Source organism: Thermothielavioides terrestris, chromosome 4 (assembly GCF_000226115.1).
Source record: "Thermothielavioides terrestris NRRL 8126 chromosome 4, complete sequence".
Taxonomy (NCBI): domain Eukaryota; kingdom Fungi; phylum Ascomycota; class Sordariomycetes; order Sordariales; family Chaetomiaceae; genus Thermothielavioides; species Thermothielavioides terrestris.
Window position 1 is genome coordinate 653614 of NC_016460.1, and position 21950 is coordinate 675563.

The window sequence follows — 21950 nt, forward strand, 5'->3', positions numbered from 1 at the left end:
CAACCCAGGAGCGAGTGCTCCCAGCCCAGGTGAGCCCAGCGACGCAGATTCAAACTGCCAGATTCTCTCTTATCTGGACACTAGGGAGGCGAGGCCGCATGGACCACATGCAACACTACAAACGCCTTTCGCTCTAAATTGCGATGTCAAATACCTCAAACAGAGCATCCGAGAGTAAACATGGTGGCCTTCCCGTGTCGGCCTCGCCCACCCCGGGCAAAGGGACCCCTGGACCGTGGCCTGGTTTCGAGGAACTCCTCACGTCGAACTGAGTAGGTACGATTGCTGCCCAAACAGGGACAAGGGGGGCAACGCTCTGTTCTCATAAACCCCATACATGCTGCATCGCGACCGCTGGTCCAGAACGACCGAGGCTCGCCTTGCATCCGATTCTCGGCTGGCCTCCCCCCACAGACGGGTCCGCGGCTCCTCGGACACGCACATGCCCCAAAGCAGTCGCCGTCCGTGTGGGAAATAGCCCCTGGGCTACGCCGTCCGCTTCGAGCCGCCTACGCCGGTTTGCACCAGGGGGCGGGGGCCCATCCCGTGGCAATATGCGAGAGAATCCCAGAAAGGAAGCTTAGAGCAGGACTGAGGAGAGCCCTGAGGCCTGCTCAGCCTTTTAAGGTCCTGTGAGAAAGTGATCACTCCCTTGTTTGCCCCGATGCCAACGACGCAGGCGGCACTTTGATTTTTTGGGGCGTTCGTGGCGCCGGTTCCGCTGACAGGTTACTACGTACCACTGACATGTCGTACATGGCACTTATGCAAGGCGCCCCGAGACCTCTGCAGAAAAGCATCGCCCGGATCGCCGGAGCCGCCAATCGCACGGGGGTGATCGTCCGCTAGTCCCCACGACCGGGGAGCCAACGACCGGACAAGTGACTGCTTCTGTCAAGGCCGCATGATCTGTGGCTTGCTTGGGGATCAGCACCCGAGATCGATACCCGAATCGGGCTCATGCAGCTCCTAGATGGGGTGGTGGTGGGGGAAGAAGGACATAGGGCAGCAACGCCAGCTAGCAGGCTTGTTTGCAGCCCTGGCTGTTTTGGAAGAGACTACATGTAAGCCCGCATACCTGGGCCCAGACGATTGGCCGCCCACGTGGACGGCGTTGCTGGTTGCTGCCGAGACAGTTCATAGATATGCGTGGCTAGCCGCGGCAGCCTCCGGCCAGTGACAGCGGAGACATGTACTGTACTCAACGTTCGAGGTTCACCCCTTACGGTGCGCTTGGGGGTCCTCTACGGCGATCCCGCAGCCAGAACTTCTGTGCCAGCATGTTCTTGCGTCCCAGTCAGATGTGACAACATCGATCACGATCATCTCGGCCGGCATCGGCTGAGCTGGCCGCAAATCTAGGGGCTGCCGGGCCGACGGCTGGCAGGGCGGGCTTCAGGTCCCCAGAGAGGAAGCTCCCACGAACCGGGTCAGTTCCGCCCGGGAGGCGAGCCCGAGGTCGTCCTATTCCGGCAATGTGTCGTCCTTTTTCAGCAAAGTTCCCGTTCGAACCATCGCAAAGCGTCCTAGTCAATTTCCCTGTGAGATATGACGGGAGCGGAGACGATAGAGGATTCTGGATGGAACAGGAGGCGTCCTGTGTACACAATGGCTCTGCACGGGGGGGCGCCGAGTCTTGTGGCTGGCGGCCCGGTGTCACCCCTTGTGTGTCTCGACCTTCTCACTCGATCGGATTAAAGAAGACTCAGATCCAGGCCGGCCTCCATGGTGAATGAGCGCTTGGCATCCAGCTCGCAGTCACTCCTACCGCTCGCTTTGTCACCCACTCTTATCAGACTCGCTCTCTCCCATCCCAAGACGCCGCTCTCGGCTCCAGGGGGCATGTCTTGAATCTACCGCCGTACTAGCGGTGGACACCACTCTGACGTAGGTTGCCCAGTGAAAACATCATTGGAGGAACGACTGCTTCGCTTGATGCTGATTCCATTCATTAGAGGCTAACGTGGGCTAAGTTCCTCCACGCGTTCCCCCGCGGGAACCTACACATACCTGCATACGAACCACAAACCATCCGCCCCTGACCGCTCAACGGTCGCAGCCCGACGAACCACCCACCGCCCTCATACAGCTGGTGATCCAACCCCCCTCCCGTCAGGCGGGGCGCAACCAGTTCGGCACGCTCGAGATATTGCAAGTGATCAGAAGCAGCGGTGAAGAAGAGGAGAGAAGCGGGCGGTGGAAGAAGACTTGCAGCCCAGCAGCGGCCGGAGAGCAGCGAGTCCGGCGTCTGGGGCCGCAGAGAACGAGGGGCCCATCGGGCAAGCCCCGCGACCCACGGGGAGACTCAGAATGTTTATCAGTTTGGCCAAACCCCAGGTAGACATGGTCTTACCCCGGGACAATGTCTTCTCTTCTTCCGCAGCCGCGGCCGCATTCGCACCCTTGTGTCTGCAACTGAATCAGATCAACATAGCGCAGTTTCTCCGTCAACAGCGGGCTGGCGACAGCATGTCTTTCGACCCAATGTCTCTGAAGCACGGCATCCCGGCCTACGGCAGCGGATACTTTCCTGACGAGGCCGAGAGTACTGTACGTGAAAACTGACTTCAGCCCACCCTTTTTTTGTTTTTCTTTGTCTCGAGAGGAGAGACATGTAAAACTGACGACCCAGTCCGTGGGGCAGACCAGAGACGACCAGCCAACGACGGGCAGCGGCACCTCGTGCTCCTCTGGCTCGTCCTATCTCTCGCATTATTCCGCTTCGACAGAGCCGAGACCCGCCTACCATGGTCCCAGCGCAAACATGCCGGCGGGCTCTGAGCTGCTGGATGCTCCAGCCTGGACGCCGGTGCCGCACAGCCTCCCAAGCCTCCCACTCCTCAGCCCGTTTGCGCCACATCACCCACACGGCGGGGACCACGGCTGGGATCCCATGCACCAGACCGTCAACCCGCTCGTGCAGCAATATAGCCACCACACGTTGGGCATCCACGCCAGCATGGTCCCTCAGACCGTCTTCAGGCCCGGCGCGGCAGCGCACGACCTGCCCCTGGCACCGGCGGCTGAAAAAGACGCCGCCAGCAGCGCCTCCAAGCTGTTCGCATCGTCGCGGGACATGCTCGAAGCGATGGTGCTGAGCGACGAGCCCAACCAAGCCTCGTGGAACGTCTTGTCGCCGTCGGGAGGCCCGGCCGCGTACGGCGAGCCGCGTTGCATCGATGTCTCAGAGCCAGACGTCGGCAGCGGCGGCGCCTGGGCAGAGCCCGCCGCCGGCGACAGCAGGACCGTGTCTCCCAAGATGCTGCGGATCCGGCAGACGCCTTCGCCGGCCTCCTCCTACGAGTCCATGCACACAGGCTTCCTGACCGGGGCCGGGGCGTCCGCTCCCTACACCCTCAACAACGCCCGGCCTCTTGCCACGGTCGAGCCGGTGCCGTCATCCCACCATGCAGCGAAGCACGCCAACAAAGGCCGCAAGCTGCTGCCCGATGCTCGCAGCCAGCGCACGCGGCCGCGCCAGCAGGGCGACATGTCCCAACTCCAACCCACCGGCCAGGCCTCCTCCTCCCCTGGCTCCCCGCTCCCGAAGCTGACCGATCTGCGCCCGATGGCTAAAATCTCCCCGGCACCAAGCATGTTTCCCCCTCCTTCACCACCCTCGCCATCCACGTCGCCACTGCCGCCGCTTACCACGTCCGGGCATACCCCACGCGCGGTCCCGGCCGGATCCAAATCCAAAGCCAAAGCCAAGGCCAAATCCAAAGCCAGCGCCGGCGGCAGCGGCAGCAGCAGCGCCGACAACAATCGCAACAGGAATAGCAACAGCAGCAGCAACGACAACGACAAGCCGGAGCTGCTGCCGGACCGGTCGTCCAAGGACGACTTCCTGGTGCGGCAGAAGCAGCTGGGCATGACGTACAAGGAGATCCGGCGCATGGGCGGCTTCACCGAGGCCGAGTCGACGCTGCGCGGGCGGTACCGCACGCTGACCAAGAGCCGCGAGGCGCGGGTCCGGAAGCCCGAGTGGGGGGAGAAGGATGTACGTTTTTCTTGTTTTTTTGTCTTCTACTCCTCCCACCTTCTTTTGTTTACTTTATGTTTCCGTAACCCGCTTCACTCCACCATACCCCTTTTCGATAAATGCTATATCCATCCCACATCCCTTCCCAAACCCAAACCCAAACCCCAAAAGTTCGTCCTCCATTCCTTGACTCACGAAACACACACTAACCGCCCTCTCCTCCTCCCCGCAAAAAAAACCAACAGCTCCGCCTCCTCGAACAAGCCGTCCTCGCACTGGCTTCATACCCGCACTCTTCGCACTCTTCACACCCACACTCTTCGCACCCGCACCCGCACCCGCACTCGCACGCAGACCAACTGCAGCAGCTGCGCGGCGCCAAGGTGCCCTGGAAGAAGGTGGCCGAGTACATCGTGGCGCACGGCGGGTCGTACCACTTTGGCAACTCGACGTGCCGCAAGCGGTGGGACGAGCTGGTGCGCGAGCGCGAGGAGGCGCGCCGCGGCCGGGGCGCGGCGCGGCCGCGGGCTTTTTTTGGTGATGGCAACGTCCAGCAAGATGGGGGTGCGGGTGCGGGTGCGGGCGTGGAGGGTGCTGATGCTGAGGGGGAGGCGGCGGTTGAGTGAGTGAAGGAACGATGTGTGTGTTCTGTGTCTGGGGGTGCCACCGTCTTTCGGGGTTTGAGGATGGAATAATTGATGGCCAGTAACGTGGAGGCGATGGGATTTTTGCGGATGGTTACACGGTTCCAGATACAGAGAGAGAGAGAGGAAAAGTAATTCTAGTGTGTTCATGCAAGCAGGATAGAAACGAAGCAGTTCTAACTAACACCATAACTCCCAACAATGCACCCCCCGACTCCGTCTACCCCCGCTGCACTGTCTCCAGGCGCAACCATCTATTCATCTAACCATCTATCCCGCCAACACCAACGCTTCCTTTCACCCGGGCTCCTCACACCAGCGACGGCGCGTGCACCGTCGGCACGCCAATCCGCCCCAGCACCTCCAGCAACTGCTCCGGCTCGGCCCGGAGCGCGTCCCACTCGGCGCGGCTCTTGACCAGCGCGGTGCCGGCCAGCACCGTCCCGTTCAGCGCGAGCCTCCCGACCGGCGTCCGCTGCCCGCCCCCCTCCCCACCAGCCGCCGCCGCCCAGACCACCTCGCCCTCCGCCACCCGCGGCGCAATCACCATCACCTCCCTCGTCATCGCGAGGTTGTAATCCACTCTCGCCTCGACCCCTTCCCCCACCCCCTCCGCACCACCACCCCCTTCCACATCCTCGTGACCCTCGCCATCACCAACCACCGTGCTGACCCCGGCCGCCTCCCCCGTCCCCAGCACCGCCTCACACGCGCGCCGATACAGCCGCGCGTACACAGCCGGCAGGTCGGCACCGGGCGAGATGGGCTCGGCGAAGGTCTGGAACGGCAGGCTCGCGCGGACGCGGCTGCCGCTGCTGCTGCTGCTGCTGCTGCTGCTGGTGCTGCTGCTGGTGCGGCCCAGCCGGCGCGCCAGCACGTCCCACGCGGCGGCCTCGTGGCGGGCCAGGCCCTCGCGCATGCGCGCGACGGGAAGCAGCTGGATGTGGCGGTGCGGCTGGCTGGCGCCGGAGTGCGGGCCCGAGTTGAAGAAGACGAAGAGCTCGCCTTCGTCTGGGTCGGGTTGTTCTTGCGCTTCTTTCGCTTCGTCCTCCTGCTTGGGGTCGGTGGTGGGGTTGGTGCTGCTTTGCCTATGCTGGTGGTGCTGGCGTTGCTGGTGGTGGTAGTGGTAGGCTTCGATGCAGGCGTAGGCGGCGGCGAGGTCGGCTGGCTCGAGCAGGTGGTTTTGCGGCTTGAAGGCCTTGGTCGCGAGGATGAAGTGCTCCGGAACGATGGCGAACTTGTTGAGGACAAGGTTGTGCGAGGGCGGGAGCGGCGTGATCAGCATGGCGGGTGGAGGATCGTCGAAGGGGTCGAAGAAGCGGCTGTCACCCTTCGTCGTGGGGCCGTCGGCGGTGGGGGTGGTGATGGATGGTGCCGGGGGCTGCGGGGCGCGCGGTTTTTCGGCGAGCGCGGGGGAGAAGCGAAGTTGGAACTGCAGTGAGCGGCATCACCCGTGAGCTGCGAGTTGCCATGCGAGCGTTTCGGGGCGGCAGACGCACCGGCACCGAGTGGACGTTGACGAGGGTCACTTCGGTCGGGAAGAAGTGCACGTCGCCGCTGGCGCGCGCGCGGTTGAAGGCACTACGGACAAGCTCGGGGAGGTTGGCGGGTACCTTGACGGGCGCCATGCCATCGGTGGTTGGTGCCATCGTGGCGATCGGGTGCGATCTGGTGGAGGTTGGCGGAGGCAGAGGGTGAGGATCGCGAGTGTTTCCAGCTGCGATGAGATCATAGGTGGCTCGTGCGCTGTCTGCGAAACATTATACACGAAACATGCGTAACGTTCTTCCGTACACTGTCCAGTGCTCCAGACAGCCATTGGGACTCCGCTTTGAGCCTCTTCTCTGATGAGGCTAAGATGCGGAACCCAGCAGGGGAAATGGTCAAAGCCCGTGAAGGAAGAGCTGTCACACTGGCCATCGCACAGGCCATGGGCCTTCAAAGTGTCGGGGACTTGGTTGTCTGAAGAACTTGACACTTGACTGGCGTTCCATCGTCTCCGACGTAGCGCCCGGATCAGCCCTCGGAGCACCTGCTCGGCCAAAAGTACTCAGAGACTCCGGCGACGGTGGCCAGCAACTGGGACTGTGTGAGATCACTGCACGCCTGTCTTCGCCGGCGCGGCGTGACCGAAGACTGGTATGTGTAGCAGTCAAGCGCAGACTTCACTTGCATCGTATTCGAAGAGAGTCCCACGCCGTGCCTCTATGTTATGTACGGTCGCCACGGTGGTAGCTCAGATCAGATCCCCGGCAGTCCGACGATGCCACGCAGCGCCGGCACCCAGCGCGGGAGGACATACGTGACATACAGCCCAGCCAGGGCGACCAAGAGACCCGTAAGCTGCCCAAGTTAGTGAAGCAAGCTCCGCGCAAAGAACCGACACACACACCGGGCGGTCGAAAAACTCACCTTCTCAAACCACGTATGGAAGTAAATCGCCGTCATGAGCAGCATCCACACGCACAACCCCACCACCGCCGCCGCGAACCGTCCTCCAAGCCCCAACGCCTCCAGCACCGGAAGCCCGACCCCCTCCTCCACACCCTCCATCCGCCCCCCGCCTTCGCGTTCAGCCTCCACCGCAGCGCCCTTGACCGCCCCGTCCCTCATCACCACACACCTCTCCTCCCCGAGATACCGCCCCCACCTCGCAACCACCCACCCGACCTCCTGCACCAGAAAGAAACTCCCCAGCACCAACAGAAACACATGCCCGCTGATATCATGCCCCCCGCTCCACCGGCCCCCCGACGCCTTGCACGCCGCGGCGGTAAGCACCTCCTTGACGACGCCCGCGGGCGATGGCCCCTCCCGCCCCTCCCCCACCACCGTCGCTACCTGCTGCTGCTGCCGCCCAGCAGCAACAGCGGCAGCAGCAACAGCCTCGCACTTGCCGCCGGTCCATCGAAACCCGCGATCGATGAGCGCGGGGCCGAAGAACCACTGCGTGACAAACACCCACCAGACGGTGACCAGCGCCCAGCGGAGGACGGCGGCGCGCAGCAGGCGCAGCCGGCGGCGACGACCCGCTAGCGCAGGATGGGTGACGACGAAGGAGGCGAAGGCGAGGGTGATCCAGGCCCAGCCGCGCTTGACGAAGAGCGTGTTGAGCAGGTTGTCCTTGCGGGCGAAGTAGGAGGGGGGCGGTGGAGGAGGTTGTTGTTGTTGTTGGCCCGCCGCGGCGGGGTAGGGCACGGTCGGGGAGAGGACGGCGTACACGGCGCCGAAGAGCAGGATGGCCGGGTAGAGCGCGAGGAGGGCGAGCTCGGTCGGGGTGGGCAGGTAGGGCGAATTGCGGCGGGTGGTGGTGATGGTGGTGGTGCTGGTGGAGGTGATGCGCGCGGTGCGGGGTGGGGAGGAGGGTGGTGCGCGGGCGAGGTCGGAGGGAGACTTGTAGCGGCGTGGCTGGGGGTCGGTGGTGCCGTCCATTGTTGGTGTGCTGTGTGTATGTTACTGCGCTGGATGTTGTTGTCTTTCTAGTTTGGGGTTGGAACAGGTTCGATCTTGGCTCAGGCGAGCAGCGGAAGACGGTTCAGCCGGTCGCATCAATGCAGTGCGTGCATTTCCTAGTAAAAACAAGCAGTAATCTGACAATCTATGGACAAAGAGATCGCTGGCGTTGTGTGCGCGCGACTGAAAACAAAGCGACGGATATTCCAAAGAAGAGCGAGGGTAAATGCGCAAAAGAGCCAAGAAAGCGAGGATTTGGGAAGCTGTCATGAGAGTCGGGGGGAAAGCCCCGAGGTATGACGCTGCCAAGCTGCCAGTGGGTCCCCCAGCGCGGCAGGCAAATCCGCCTGCGCTGCAAGCAACTCCTTTTTCAGCTACACGACCAAAAACGACACAGGCGACATCATGGAGCCGCGTACTGAGAGGTCTCGTTATTCTCTCCATAGCTTCCTCGCCGCTCTCAGTCGTGTCGAATCATCGTCAAGTCATCACTCATGTATCACTCTTCCCTTGAGCCGGACCGGTATTTTACGCTCTGTCCCCGACTCCCAACGCCGTCACAACCGAGAAGAGAAAAATTGCAAGCAAAATGCCACTAGGGCAATAATGTATGTACCAGAAGCAGAAGGGTATCCGCTGATCTAGCCAAACCAAGACGGCAACAGTCACGGAACCAACTGTTGGGACAAAAAAGAAAATAAAAACAAGCAAGAAACAAAACTCAGCGTATCCTCCCAGGGTATCCAGATACTCTCTCCTCCTCTTCTCTACCTCTCCCAACTCGCTGGACACTCCGCAGCTCCGCCGTTTCCGCCGCCCCTTCCCGCACCGCCGCCCCTGCCGGCGCCGCCGCCGCGCCCTCCAGCAACGCCCTACGTCGACTGGAAGAACGCGAGCGTCGCGCAAAAGTTGTTGCGGTTGTCGCGGTCGAGCGCCACGCTCTGCCCGTTCAGCGTCAGCATGTTGACGCTGGCCTTGGTGCTCAGGCCGTACAGCTGCACCTGGCTCTGCTCGAGCGACACCATGTTGGTCTGGCACGACTCCGTCGCGAGGCAGTCCTGGCCGTAGTTGTCGAAGAACGAGTACAGCCCCGCCCCGAAGACGAACACGTCCTTGGAGTTGACCGCGCGCAGGCCCCACGCCCGCTTGCACTGGCCCGTCTGGTCGGTCGCGCACGACTTGGCGAAGTCCGGGTCGGCGTACTGCGCGTTGACCGTGAACGGCTTGGTCGCGTCCGGGTTGCCCTGGAAGTAGGGCGTCTCGGTCTGGATCAGGGCCAGGTAGACGTTCGACGCGTTGTTGAGCTGGTAGTTGTAGAGGACCGAGTGCTCCGTGGCCGTGCCCCAGCCCCAGACCGGCCCGGCGCCTTCGATGAGCACGCCGCGGCCGTTGAAGACGTCGATCTGGCCGTTGTTGGCCGCCGGCTCGAGCGCGTGGTCGGCCACCCAGAACCACGTGTTCTCGAGGTAGGCGCTGCCGCCCGCGGCGATGTGCAGCATCAGGAAGGAGCCGAAGCACTGGGCGTTGATGGGGTTCGTGACGCTGGGGTTCTTGGCGCACTGCTCGAGCTCAAGCTGCGAGCCGGCAAACCCGCCAACGCGGGCGTGCACGTCCCAGAGACCCGCCGCGCCAGCGGTCGTGCCCGCAACGTTCCACTCCAGCATCACGGCGCCGGGCTGTGGGCCGGCCGTGCCAAAGATCAGGTCCGAGATCTCAACAGCGCCCTTGTCGCCAGGCTGGCCGACCTGGAACACGGGCTTCGGGTTCGCCTGGTCCTTGAAGGTGCTGTCGCCGCCCGCGAGGATCAGTGGCCAGAGCTCGCCCGTGATCCGGATGTTCTTGGGCACCTTGACCGTGTTGGTGATGAGGTAGGCGCCGTGGTCGAAGTACACAACCTGGTCGGCCGTGGCCTTGTCGAATATCGCCTGGATCGCCGCCGTGTCGTCGGTCACACCGTCGCCCTTGGCCCCGTTCGACTTGACGCTGACAAAGCTGCTGGCCGCCACGTTCTCATATTGCGGCTTGCTGCGCGTGAAAACCTTGCCCGTATTCGCATCGAGGAGCGCAGCCGGCTTCTGCACTGCTTGCTGGGAAGCCTGCACAGATCTGCCCGCGGTGCCCCCGGCGCTGCTGTAGGTCCGGCCTTGGGCGAAGAAGCGGACCTTCTGGTTTCCCTCGAGGATAGTAGCGCTCGTAGCATCGTGGACTATGGCCTGCTGTGTGCCGGTCATGTCCACGTTGTCAAGAATCAGGGTGCCGTTGGTCTGGGGCGAGCTCGGGTCGTACGCCGTCTTGATGCCGATTTGCGTGTTGGTGAACTGGCTGTCGACCACCAGGACGGAACCGACCGTCTGGCCCTGCGAGCCTCCGTTGGCCATATCGATGCCGATGCCGCAGTTGTTGATCTTGACGTCCTGCAGGGTCCACGCCCAGTTCCAGTTCATGAAGATGGCCGTCTTGCAGTTGTTGAAGGTCATGTTGCGTGTGGTAAACTGTTGGTTGCCAAAGAATGCGCCGTAGTTTCCGCCGTTGAACGTCAGGTCGGTCATGAAGCCGCCCGATCCGTTGTCCATGAAGATGCCCTGCTGCTTGTTGCTATCGCCCCCATCTGTGCGCATGTTGAAGACGATGTTCTGGAGACTGGTCGCCTGTGCCACCTGCCAGTGAATGCCGGCACCGACCCCCACGGGCATCGCCGTCAGGTCGATGACGAAGTTGCGGACTTGGCGGTAGAAGTTGTTCTGGTTGACCCACCAGTTGTTGCCCGTCGAGTCGTAGGGATCGGCGTCGATGACGGCCATGCCTGAGAAGTCGGCCGACGCCTTCAGGGTCGGGGGAGCGATGGCGTCGCCGATCAGCTGCGTGTAGTAGTAAGGAACGATGGGCTTGCTGACGACGTAGGTGCCAGGAGGGAAGTAGACGAGGGCCGGGGTGGTGGTCTGCGAGGAGCAGCCCTGGCCGCACCGGTTGCCGTCGCTGATAGCCTGGTTGATGGCGGCCGTGTCGTCAGTGGTGCCATCGCCCTTGGCGCCGTAGTCCCGCACGTTGCGGAACACCTTGTAGCTCTTGTCGGCGTTGAAGGCGGCCGCGCCCTGGTGCTGGACGTTCGCCAGCCACCAGCCGGAAGCTTGCCGCGGCGATGGGGCCGCCAGAGCGGGGGAACCCAGGCCCAAGGCCGCGAGGAATAACGTAGAGATCGAGGAGAGGATCATGGTGCCAAGCCAGCTATTTCCAGATATCGCTTAATGGTTGTCGGGTGTAACGTTGTTGTCAAGGAATGAAAGCTGTCGAAGGTTAGCTCGGCTATCCGGTAGCGAGCGTTGCAAGCAATGTTTGTGTTCCTGCTCTGTGAATGTGTTGCGAAAGGCCACGAGAAGTGGCTGTCAAATACAAGCCAGGGTGGCCACAGGTTGTGCAGTCTGTCATTTTTCCTTTGACGAACAATGGGGGGCAGACGCTCATTCCGAGGCGCTATTCTTGGTGGCAGGACAGTTGGCGTGAAGAGGAAGACAATGGGGGACGGGTCAGAACAAGTGCTTTGAATAGGAGACAATAGCAACAAGGCGCAGAGAAGGGAAGCTGCAGCTTTGCAGAGCGGCCCGCCCCGCTCGGAGCTGTCATTTGCCAGACGGCACATGCACTTCCAGAAAGGGAAGGGCCAGCAGAGAAGTGTTGCAAAGAGACGGGAAGTCACATGGTCCAGGAATCTGTACTTACTTCGACTCTGAGCCAGCCAGGACAAGCACGCCCTGGCCAGCAAAGGCAGCAAACGAACGAACGGAGGAAAGCTGGGTAAGGGAACGAAAGGAAGTGATCCATCCTACGGCAGCGCTTGGCGGCGAGGTCATCTTTATACAGGTGGCACGGTGGTGGTGTCGGTGGTGGTGTCCTGCCGCCGCCGGCGGGCCTTCTGTCCCAGCCCATGCCTCGCTTGTTTCCTAATGCAGGGTTTCAGTCCGGGGGTGCCTATTCCGCACATTATTCCGCGCCTGTAGTGTACGGAATGCAGTAGTGTAATAACCACTTGTTTTCCCTACGTGGAGGTCTGTAGCCGCCGCAACGATCGACATGGAACCAGAACCTGCTGCGGTGGGCAGGCCTTGCGCATCGCCATGTGGAGACACGACAGGCATTGCCATGCGAGTGCTTGCTGGCGCCCACTTGTTCCTAACGCTGGCCTCCCACATGCAAGAACTCCTGGTGCAAGATGCGGTGGTCTGTGGAAGGCTTGGGACAGCAGAGAGCGGCGAATGGAGGACGACTCTGTGCAACTTGGCAGGAGAGCCCGTCGATTTCTCGCAGTCTTGCAATCCTCGGATTCCACCAAGGCAAGAAAAGCAAAAGAAACACGGGATGGGAGTTCGCGCCGCCCAAGCAATTGGGTGGGAACATCAGAGTGTTCGGACAAACGACAGATAGGGACATGTAACCGACCAACTGGGTCGGTGGATTAATTGCGAAACCGCAAACACAAAACATCAGATGGGACCGTTGGGCGAGATCTGGCCCATGATCGGGCGGGCAGGAAGGCATCCAGGGGCGACATTTATGCGCCGCGGCCATTCGAGATTTGAGTGCTGGCGAAGGACGCCCAACCCATGCCCACAGACAAGGACCAGGCATGCGAATAGTCGATAAATCCGACGTCATGCAAACTGTTTCGCGCTCTGGAGATTCGGGCATTTTCTGTGCATTTTCTGACCGATCGATCAGCGCAACGCTCGATAGGCGCGGACATGGAATGCTCATCGGTTCGCAGGGCGCTCGTTGCAGTGAGTTGCACGGTCGTTGCACGGTCGTGTGGTGGAGAAGCAAGGTTTCGTTGAAGATCGTCAAAACTGGGCTTGGCAAAAACTGCCCAGGGGGGAGAGGTCGTGTCAGGGGTTCCCCGGGCGGCTTGGCCAGCTGCAGGTCGGTACCTGATGCCGCGACAGGAACAATGTGAACTCGCCACAGGCAGGCAGTGTTGTTGTTTCGAAACAGCAGGTGGGGCCCCCACTTTCCGTCTTGTTCCTTCCCAGCCATCCAATGCCCAGCAGCTCCATCAGTGCGCCATCCGCGCCCCGCCTTTGCCCCTTCCATCTTGCTTCAGGACATCTACGACACAAGCCGCGCGTGTTTGACATGTTCGCCAGTGGCGGGCCTGCGGTGCGCTTGTGGTGGCCCGCACAGCGGTTCTCGAACAATTTCTCCATACCAATCGATGGCAGCCGCATCACAGACCCCACGAGCCGTGCAGCACGATTCGCGAGGGGTTGCCGCTGGGCGACGCCACATCCGTCACACAGTCACACGCGGCTTTGCTTGGCGAATGCCACCTTGGGCGGAAGGCTTCCACTTCATCGTCGGTACTGCTTGAGTGAACAACCTCTCAGATCGAGAACATCCCAGACGCTGTATAACGCGGGCCAGTTTGCAGGACCCTTTAATCGACCCTTGGGCGGAGACTTCGCGCGGCGTCTTTCCAGGCAGCATCCCTCGCCAAGACTCCTGGACCTACCACGTTGACCGGCAGCGCTCCGCGTGCTCTGGTACTGTGCCTCACATATATTAGCCTGGCCTGAGTTCGGCATCGATATCCGGGTTCCTTCGAACAGGGCTGGGTTGTTCAAGGCCGCTCCCCTCTTCGCTCTTTCCCCAGAGTGGCTTGGGTCGCATCGCAAACCCCCTGATCGGATCCCCCCCTGTATATCTCGTACCAACGTTATGTACATACTCCGTACGCCTCTCCTGGAAGGAGCCTTTGCCGCTTGCCGACTGTTGCGGCGATCAGCAACAGTACTGGCGGTCGACTAACCTGCAGTGGCAGCCTCCGTCGCCCGACTTGAGCGTGGGAGCGTCCTTCTGGGATTGGAATATCATGCGTTAGCTATGCGTGGTCGGTCCGAACCCTCACAGCAGATCCTGTGCTACACAGAAGGTCGGACATGGATATAAGACCGCTTGTGGGCCTGGGTATAAGACACAACAGATAAGAAAGCGAGCGGCCCAGGAGGCAATACGTGGCCAGTAGGACGGTACTACACGACAAGCTAATCATATAACGCCTCTTTATGCACCGCATTATGCTTTGCCTTGATGAATATAGTGTAGTGTAACTTAGTGATCTCGGCGGTAGTAGCGCGGCACGGGACAATCCTCCGTTCCCCGGCGCTGCCTCCCGATCCCGAACTATATCACGACCCGCATGTCACAAGCAGGCAGTTGTATATTTGGATTAATATAACGGCCAGTCCAGCTGACAGGACTCCGCAGCTACACCATCTTGCCAATACACGCTGCCAAATACAGTAAATAACAACAAAGGAAATAATCTAGATGTCCACATGTCCAGATCAGAAAGCAGCGCCCGCTCGCAATGCAAGAAGCCAGGTGACAAAGCAGAAAAAAATCCAGACTCCTCCCAAGCCAAGTGTGATGTGGAAGGCAGAAACCCTCCCCTGAAGACAACGGGAGATCTGCGAAAGAAATGGCCATGAATCGTGCTGCCTCCGAAACACCAAAGCTGTTGAACGCCTTCCCTTCCAGACAGCCCCTTCCCACCATTGCAGATGGCCCTCGCCAGCGAAGACCAGCCATGTTGCCCCCAGATACCGGCCGGTCCCATCCTCGAGGCGAGGGGGGGCGTCCCCACCGCTGTCTCAAACCGAGCCGCAATTACCATTAGCTAACCTTACCCGCCGCGGCCGCGTGTCCGGGCCATTCTGAGACGGAGCCGCGTTGCTCAAATGTAGCCCGGCTCCTCGCCGGGCACACAGCTCTCCAGCATCTCGATGCCCTTGACGCCGGCGCCAAAGTCGAGAATCAAGATCTTGGGGTCCTGGCCGGAGCTGACGATCCGGCGGTAGTCGCTCTTGGCGCTCAGCACCCAGCTGGAGTGCCACTTGGGGAAGTCGAGCAGCGGCTGGCCGGTCTCCATGTCCCAGACCTTGATGTCGGAGTCGTAGCTGCCGCTGACCAGCCGGCCGCTGACGCTGTCCACGTGCAGGCTGCGCACCAGGTTCTCGTGGGCCTTCATCTCGCGCACGCACTCGCCCGTGTTGGCGTCCCAGATGCGGATGACGCGGTCGTTGCCCGCGCTCGCGACGTACCGGCCGTCCTCGGAGAACTGGCTGCAGGCGAGGCCCTTGCTGTGGCCGAGGAACTCGCGGATGTTGCGGCCCGTGTCGATGTTCCACAGCTTGACGCGGAAGTCGCCGCTGCACGAGACGATGGTGTTGCCGCGCATCTGCACCGCGTTGACGGGCCCCGCGTGCCCGCGCAGCTGGCGCAGCAGCGCGCCCGTGCCGCGGTCCCACACGCAGATGGACACGTCCTTGGAGCACGTCACGATGTGCCGCTCGTCGAAGACCAGGTCCAGCACCGCCGCCGAGTGGTGCCGCAGCCGCCGCACCGGCCGGTAGCCCGCCGCGAGCGAGTACACGATGCACGTCGCGTCCGACGAGCCCGTGACCAGGATGCGGTCGTCGTACTGCAGGCAGAGGATGGATGCTTTGTGGTGCATCGGCGGCGCGTACAGCGCCGGCACCGAGTGGTAGGCGCGCAGCGGCGCGCGCGGCAGGCCGCCCGCGGTCGGGGTCGGGTCGATGTCGGGCAGGGTGGCGTAGTGGACCGGGTTGTTGTGCTCGTCGTAGAGCAGCGAGAAGGAGCCGTCGTTGACGACCTCGGGCGGGCCGATGACGAGCTTGCAGGCGAAGGTGTGCATGTCCCACACCCGGATGGTGCGGTCGCGCGAGCCGGTGATGATTTTGGATCTGGAGGGTGCGGAGCGGATTAGTCAGGGACAAGGCTCTCAGAGAGGAAAAGTTAGGATAGGGGGGATGGTTTAGCATACTCGTCGAACTGCAGGCAGTAGATGCTATCGGTGTGCCCGTTCAGATAGACTGGCCGGGCCTTGCCCTCCTTCCAGCGTCTGTCCAGCTCCGTCTTTACCCTGTAGATCTCCTTCCAGTTGTTGGACGGCCGGACGGGGGGCACGCCCAGGCCGGTGCCCGGCTTGACGGGGCCGCTGGTAGCGTAGGTGGCGGTCTTCTCCCGCAGGAACGACTCGCGCCAGATGTGCTGGTTCCCAATCACGCGGTACCAGCCCGAGCACACTAGGCTCGCCGTCGCGAGTGTGGGCGCATCGAGTAGGGCGAGGATCTGGATCGCCAGCTCCGTCGGCAGCTGCGAGATGAAGTCGACCTTGGCGATGGCGGTTTCGTCGCGGCTCTCGCTGGGACCAACGTCCACGTCGGAATCGACGTCGTCGCAAGGAACGTATGCCTCCATCTCGGAGCTCGTCACGGCGATCCCAATGCCGCTCTCGTGGTCGTCCAGCGCGTCTTCGGCAAGCCAGCCCGGTCGCGGGGCGGACATGTCCATGAGATCGTAGCCATGCAGCCCGTTGCAGGCGATCGCAGCCGCCTGCCTGGCCGCAGCGCCCGTATTGCGCGGAATGATGGGCGGTTGTTCGCCAGACCCGGGCACGGGAAGGGTCGGGGACTCGAGAGGGCCGAGGTCGTGCTCGAACATGGGTTCACCGTGGCCGGTGGGGAGCATGCGCGAGTGACGGTGGAAGCTGGTCGCCTGCCGGAGCCGATGCCACGTGGAGTAGGAGGTCGTGGGGCGCGTTGCGCCATGGGACGGACTGCCGAATACGGGCCGAGCGGGCTGGCCGTCAGTCTCGAAGGTCGTCGCGGCCGGGACGGAGGTCCGCCTGTGCACGAAGCCCTTGACGCCTGTCTTAAGCGACACGGAGGCCCTGCGCAGCATGCGCTTGAAGTTGCCATGGTGCCTGCCCGACGACGAAGGGGGAGCGAGATGTGTGGTGTCTTCCTCTTGTCCCCCGAAGCCATGATGACTCTTGCTCTTCGCCAACCTGAGGCCGTGGTGCCCCGCGTCCGTGTTGGGATCGAGAAGCGCCGACTTAGGGCGCTGGCGCCAGGGAAGCGAGACGCTCATGCTTCGAAGTCGCGACTGGGGCGGCGGTTGCACCGGGAGGCTGGGTGTAGCGTCGGGAAACATGGCTTCTTGTGCAGGAGCCCAGTCCTGCACTTGAACGATTCGGTGGGTGGTCGATTCCATTGCGGCACAACGCTGACCGTCGGTCCCAGGCTGGCGGATGCGAACAAGGCCGTTCGACGCCGGACAGAAGTCGGCACCGTGTGACGAATTTGTATCGAATTTGTATCGTCGACGCGAAATCGGCGGGCGTCGCGCACGGCCGCCCGCAATCTAGGACCGTCCCTGTTGACTATCCTCTGGGGAGGAACGGGCGCTGTCGGGAGTCGGAAGCCCCCTTTTACCCCTTTCTCGTCCTGCCCTCCAACACTGTTGGCCCGCCCCTTTCGCTCGTGACCTGCGGTGGCGGTGGAGGCGGGTCAGCCCCCGAGAAGTTTTCTCGGAAAAGTCGAGACCGTCAGAGACTGGAAACAGCGGTTTGCATCGAATCAATTCTCGCTCAGGAAGGCGGCGGTGGTGGGTACGGGAAACGAGCGACTCTGGCTGGCTGCAGCTGCGGAGTTGAGGAACGAATGAGAGCGAAAAGAACGAGCCGCAAGGGAACTAAATGCTGTTCGCGACGGCGAGTCAGGACGCGAGGTTACCGTTTTGCACAACAGGCGAGAGACTGTGGTAGGTGCAGGAAGAAAAGCTGCAGATGCACCCGAATGCTTACCACTCCAATGCTCGATGCTTGGGGCTGGCGATTGGGAGCCTTAAAAGGGCTGAGCGGAGCCGACCACGAGCGTCACAAGAGAGGCTTGGTGCGGCACCTGCAAATGCCTGGTCACTGTTTTGGAGGGGCGGCGCCGTTGCTGTGCACAAGGGTCCGGGGGTCTGGGACTCAGCTTTCGCAAGGCTTGGCAAGCCGAAAGCTGAAACAAACAATTGGATTTTCAACGTTTCTGGTAGGTCACGTTATTCGCACGCATTACTTTGTACACAGTGCCAGATCTCGTTGACCATCAGGCACTTACACTGCACTATTACCGGTCCTTCTTTAGCATTATTTGCTCACAACGTCTGGTGGCAAGACACAGTTCGGCCGCATTGATCTCTCGTCAGACCTGGCTGATCCTCTGTGCTCGGTGGGACGGCGACACCGACGCATTGTGAGACCTGGTTGGTCTTTGCGCTTTGAAGTTTTTTTTTTCCATCCTACAGCCACAGTGGGGCTGGCCCACTTCGAAGACCAAAACAGCTGGGAAACTGGTGTCGCTAATTGAAAAATCAAAATCCCTATTTTGCATAACTTGTGTCACCATTTCCAAGGCTGGATCAGCCAGACTGCTTTGCCCCAGCCTCTCTCAACCGCAGCCGCCCTCAGGCTGTGTGTCTTGTGGCACCACCAGAGTTCTCTAAGAATCCACTAGTTGAGCAGGCACGGTGTTCATGACCGTTCCATCTTCGAAGCCGGTTCTAAACTTCTATGCGACAGACGGACTCGCTGGGATGAACATAGGTGGGTGAATAGGGTGGTTGCGTAGGTACCTTAGGTATCCCGCCAGTTATGGAGATATCTAAAACGGATGTGCTGATACTAGGTAGTTCGGATACAATTGTTCACGTTAAAGACAATCCGTCCATTATTCTGAACCGGTGCGCGGCGAGTGGCTGTCCGTCAACCTCCAAGACACGTAATGACTGGATGACATGCCCGGGATATCCAGCTCTTATTATTTACGCTTCCTCTCCAAAGTCCATCCATTAATTACGCAATAGTGAATCAACTTCCTCCAGCTTTGGTCGTTCATGGCCCCCTGGACCGTGATACACAGGATACACCGGCAACTCGGCCGTGCTGGGGACCGTGCGCAGCTCGGCGCCATGATAAGCTTCCACGTGCGCCGGAGCGGCAGATTTTGTCTTCCAGGGCTGGGGCGGGCCTGGATACTGCGAGCCGCAGGTGCTCCTCGTGGTTGAGTTGTCCTGGCCTGCGGTCGCAGTCGAGATCGGCGCCGAGGCGCCGTCTGTTCCGGTGGTACTCTGGGATGTGGGGGAGGACTGAATTGCCGTTGGTAGGGTGGTTGGTGTGACTGTTGACGTGGTGGACGAGCTGCTCGGGAGCGGTTCATCGGTGATGTTGAAGTAGGCCGAGGACTTGGAGGCGATTTTTTGGTTCACCTGGTTCTCGCCACCCCTCGGCCCCTCCACCAGGCAGAAGAAGAAGATGTTCGACTCGGCAAATTCAAAGGTGTAGAGCTGCACCTCCCAATCCAACTGCTTCTCGGGACCCGAGATAGTTTCTGGCTCAGGCGTAACCAAGGAAGCTTGGCAGTCGACGCCCTCCTGGCCGCCACTTCCCAACAAGAGTAGGCCCCAGATTGGCCGAGCCGCCAGTCAGCTCCTGCTGCCATAGCGCGATGGTGTAGTTGGTGAGCTTCGCATTGTATTGGATTGTGTGCGTCTCACCGATACGCCACGCCTCGCGGGCCGCCAGGGGCAGGAAGAACTGGGCCAGGACGGGCGGTATAGACGAGAATAACTCAGGAAACAATAAGGCTCGGCCAAGAGAACCGGGCAGACACAGGCCCGGAGACCTGCTCAATAATGCCCGACCGCGCGACCGAGCCATGGCAGGCGGCAATGGAGACGGTGCCAAAACAGCACGGAAAGCAGAGAGTGCAGCGTGAAACACCGAGTCATGGTCATGGTCTCCAATAACAGTCCCCTATGTAATGGCAGCTACGCTGCGGCGCACCTCGACAACGCAGGCTGGCCGCTGGCGGTTGAGCCGTGTTGGTCCTCGCAGGTGAAAACCAATGGGCGACAGACAGCCTCTCAACATTCAAAATCAAGCGGCTGTTCTGACCTTGCCTCGTCGGGCTGCCAGACCCACCGAATCCACTTAGTTAGTGGCCAGCGTATCAGGGGCGGATCGCCCCCAAGCTTACTCCTTTGCCGCCAATCCCGGTTGGGGGTTCTCGTGCACGAGATTGACACGGTCTGGCTGCAGTGCTGAGGCCCATTTTGGAACTCCGCCTCCCTCATTCACTTGTTTCCTTCTCGCGCCCCGCGTCCGCGGGACCGGAACAAATGCCGTTGCGACAGGCGCCAAGAAAGATCCCGATTGCGCTGGCCGCCGTTGTCACCGTCGTTTTCCTGCTTTTCCAGTTCCGGCACAGCTCCGACGGCCAGCAACGATGGGCCTCATCCAGGGGCCGCCTCATGGGCGACATCCAGAACACAACCCTGGGTGTGAGTGTTTTTCACACACAACATACCCATGGCACTCCCCCTTCCCCCAGTCTTCCATCTTACTCACCCAGCTGGGTTGGATCTTGCTCCCCGTGCTGCAACAACGTCCCTAATGCGATGGCATCGCCCTGCAGTTTGAGAAGATCTTCGTCGTCGGCCTGCCGTCGCGGACAGACCGCCGCGATGGCATGGTCTTGCAAGCCGCCCTGAGTAACATGCAGATCGAGTTCGTCGACGGCGTCATGGGCAAGGACGTCCCCGACAAGGCCATCCCCATGGCCAAGGGCCAGGAGCGTCTCAAGGACGCGTCCATCGGCTCGTGGCGTGCTCATATGAACGCGATCCGAGAGTAAGAGAGCCTCACCTCTCACTTCTGAGTCCCCTCTCCTACATCCGCTCCCCCGCGCCTTTGCTCAACCACCGCACAGAGTCGTCCAACGCAACCTGTCCACCGCGCTCATCCTCGAGGACGACATCGACTGGGACGTGCGCATCCGCGAGCAGCTGTACGACTTCGCGCTAGCCGCGCACGCCCTGACCCAGCCCCTACGCGGCAGCAGCCGGCATACGCCGTCGTACGCGGACCCGACCTACCCGCAGCCGGCGGCCGACTCACCGGGCACGGTGCCGGACCTGTCCTTCGACCGTCTCCCGGCCACCGAGCCGCCGACCTGGTCCCCCTACGGCGACCACTGGGACGTGCTCTGGATCGGGCACTGCGGGATGCACTTCCCGTTCGAGAGCAGCGCGCACGTGCCCAAGCAGCGCATCATCCGGCTGCGCGACGAGACGGTGGCGCCGCACCGCCACCTGTGGACCTACAACATCCCCTTCACCCTCAAGGAGACCTACCCGGAGCACACGCGCGCCTACCACCACGTGCAGGAGGGCGTGTGCTCGCTCGGCTACGCCGTCACGCAGCGCGGCGCCCAGAAGCTGCTGTTCGAGGTCGGCCTCAAGGACGTCTCCGAGGCCTTCGACCTGCTGCTGCGCTACTACTGCGAGGGCGAGCAGGGCCGCGCCGGCGGCCGCCAGTGCCTGACCACCCAGCCGGGCCTGTTCCAGCACCACCGCGCCGTCGGGCCCATGACCGCCGAGAGCGACATCGGCGACCACGGCGATGGCTGGCGGGAAAAGCCCATGACCGACATGATACGGTGGAGCGTGCGGTTGAACGCCGACGTGCTGCTGGAGGGCGGCAGCGAGATGGTGGATCAGTTTGCGAACGACGAGGAACAGTCCGGGCCGGGAAAAGATTAGGGAGGTTGGTTGGGCATTGTCTTGTTTTTGCCTTTGTGTATAACTGTACGAACAGCATCTTGTGTCACTTTGGATATGAACAGTACATATGGGTTGTAAACGACTACATGACTATTCCCGTGCGATGGCCCTCGGCATGTCCGCATGAAGGGTCAGGCGAAGATGTTGACTGGGCCCCCATTGTCGACCGGTCGTACTGAAGCCTCGGACGGACCTAGTATACCGTCTCGGATCAGCTCTGGCTCGGTGGTCTTCCTCCCCGGTTGGTCGATTGTATGCCGCTTCCACCGGATACTTCCTCATGTCAACAGTCGCATTTCTCGACGTTAACACCGACAGCCCTCGACATTGGCTACGACAATACGTTTCTCAAGACGCATTGATATTGCCTACTCTCTATTGCAGACCAAACAAAAATCTGATTAGAACTT

General features: G+C 61.4%; 8 protein-coding genes across 8 annotated transcripts; 3 read left to right on the forward strand and 5 right to left on the reverse strand.

The window, feature by feature from the left end:
* Positions 1 to 2469: 2469 nt before the first annotated feature.
* On the forward strand, positions 2470 to 4608 carry THITE_155401 (uncharacterized protein; the record flags this gene model as incomplete). The annotated part of the gene is made up of 3 exons (XM_003655035.1): positions 2470 to 2550; positions 2645 to 4000; positions 4228 to 4608. The coding sequence occupies 3 exons, from the start codon at positions 2470 to 2472 to the stop codon at positions 4606 to 4608; spliced, it is 1818 nt and encodes a 605-aa protein (XP_003655083.1).
* Positions 4609 to 4856: 248 nt separating this feature from the next.
* On the reverse strand, positions 4857 to 6458 carry THITE_2118356 (uncharacterized protein). Its single transcript, XM_003655036.1, has 2 exons — positions 6126 to 6458; positions 4857 to 6058 (listed from the first exon to the last, which is right to left on the reverse strand). The coding sequence occupies exons 1-2, from the start codon at positions 6273 to 6275 to the stop codon at positions 4937 to 4939; spliced, it is 1272 nt and encodes a 423-aa protein (XP_003655084.1). The 5' UTR covers positions 6276 to 6458; the 3' UTR covers positions 4857 to 4936.
* Positions 6459 to 6867: 409 nt separating this feature from the next.
* Positions 6868 to 8058, reverse strand: THITE_2054379 (uncharacterized protein; the record flags this gene model as incomplete). The annotated part of the gene is made up of 3 exons (XM_003655037.1): positions 6868 to 6969; positions 7039 to 7467; positions 7510 to 8058. The coding sequence occupies 3 exons, from the start codon at positions 8056 to 8058 to the stop codon at positions 6868 to 6870; spliced, it is 1080 nt and encodes a 359-aa protein (XP_003655085.1).
* Positions 8059 to 8772: 714 nt separating this feature from the next.
* On the reverse strand, positions 8773 to 11450 carry THITE_2118359 (glycoside hydrolase family 55 protein). Its single transcript, XM_003655038.1, has one exon. The coding sequence runs from the start codon at positions 11289 to 11291 to the stop codon at positions 8952 to 8954; it is 2340 nt and encodes a 779-aa protein (XP_003655086.1). The 5' UTR covers positions 11292 to 11450; the 3' UTR covers positions 8773 to 8951.
* Positions 11451 to 13235: 1785 nt separating this feature from the next.
* On the forward strand, positions 13236 to 13834 carry THITE_2118361 (uncharacterized protein). The gene has a single exon (XM_003655039.1). The coding sequence runs from the start codon at positions 13283 to 13285 to the stop codon at positions 13436 to 13438; it is 156 nt and encodes a 51-aa protein (XP_003655087.1). The 5' UTR covers positions 13236 to 13282; the 3' UTR covers positions 13439 to 13834.
* Positions 13835 to 14774: 940 nt separating this feature from the next.
* THITE_2118362 (uncharacterized protein) lies at positions 14775 to 17369 on the reverse strand. Its single transcript, XM_003655040.1, has 2 exons — positions 15914 to 17369; positions 14775 to 15833 (listed from the first exon to the last, which is right to left on the reverse strand). Exons 1-2 carry the CDS (start codon positions 17143 to 17145, stop codon positions 14804 to 14806), a joined length of 2262 nt encoding a protein of 753 aa, XP_003655088.1. The 5' UTR covers positions 17146 to 17369; the 3' UTR covers positions 14775 to 14803.
* A 1855-nt stretch (positions 17370 to 19224) lies between these two features.
* On the reverse strand, positions 19225 to 19830 carry THITE_2118364 (uncharacterized protein). The gene has a single exon (XM_003655041.1). It carries the CDS (start codon positions 19634 to 19636, stop codon positions 19313 to 19315), a length of 324 nt encoding a protein of 107 aa, XP_003655089.1. The 5' UTR covers positions 19637 to 19830; the 3' UTR covers positions 19225 to 19312.
* A 147-nt stretch (positions 19831 to 19977) lies between these two features.
* Positions 19978 to 21689, forward strand: THITE_2118367 (glycosyltransferase family 25 protein). The gene is made up of 3 exons (XM_003655042.1): positions 19978 to 20259; positions 20394 to 20608; positions 20688 to 21689. The coding sequence occupies exons 1-3, from the start codon at positions 20098 to 20100 to the stop codon at positions 21517 to 21519; spliced, it is 1209 nt and encodes a 402-aa protein (XP_003655090.1). The 5' UTR covers positions 19978 to 20097; the 3' UTR covers positions 21520 to 21689.
* The last annotated feature ends 261 nt before the right edge of the window (positions 21690 to 21950 follow it).

What these genes read in the sequence shown, in the direction of transcription:
- THITE_2118356 (XM_003655036.1), bottom strand. Translation starts at nt 6,275, where the DNA reads ATGGCACCAACCACCGATGGCATGGCGCCCGTCAAGGTACCCGCCAAC. An exon ending in TCAACGTCCACTCGGTGCCG is followed by an intron (nt 6,059 to 6,125) that starts GTGCGTCTGCCG and finishes CGCTCACTGCAG; the next exon opens with TTCCAACTTCGCTTCTCCCC.
- THITE_2118367 (XM_003655042.1), top strand. Translation starts at nt 20,098, where the DNA reads ATGCCGTTGCGACAGGCGCCAAGAAAGATCCCGATTGCGCTGGCCGCC. An exon ending in TCCAGAACACAACCCTGGGT is followed by an intron (nt 20,260 to 20,393) that starts GTGAGTGTTTTT and finishes ATCGCCCTGCAG; the next exon opens with TTTGAGAAGATCTTCGTCGT. An exon ending in CATATGAACGCGATCCGAGA is followed by an intron (nt 20,609 to 20,687) that starts GTAAGAGAGCCT and finishes ACCACCGCACAG; the next exon opens with AGTCGTCCAACGCAACCTGT.
- THITE_2118361 (XM_003655039.1), top strand. Translation starts at nt 13,283, where the DNA reads ATGGCAGCCGCATCACAGACCCCACGAGCCGTGCAGCACGATTCGCGA.
- THITE_2118362 (XM_003655040.1), bottom strand. Translation starts at nt 17,145, where the DNA reads ATGGAATCGACCACCCACCGAATCGTTCAAGTGCAGGACTGGGCTCCT. An exon ending in TACTGCCTGCAGTTCGACGA is followed by an intron (nt 15,834 to 15,913) that starts GTATGCTAAACC and finishes CGCACCCTCCAG; the next exon opens with ATCCAAAATCATCACCGGCT.
- THITE_2118359 (XM_003655038.1), bottom strand. Translation starts at nt 11,291, where the DNA reads ATGATCCTCTCCTCGATCTCTACGTTATTCCTCGCGGCCTTGGGCCTG.
- THITE_2118364 (XM_003655041.1), bottom strand. Translation starts at nt 19,636, where the DNA reads ATGGCTCGGTCGCGCGGTCGGGCATTATTGAGCAGGTCTCCGGGCCTG.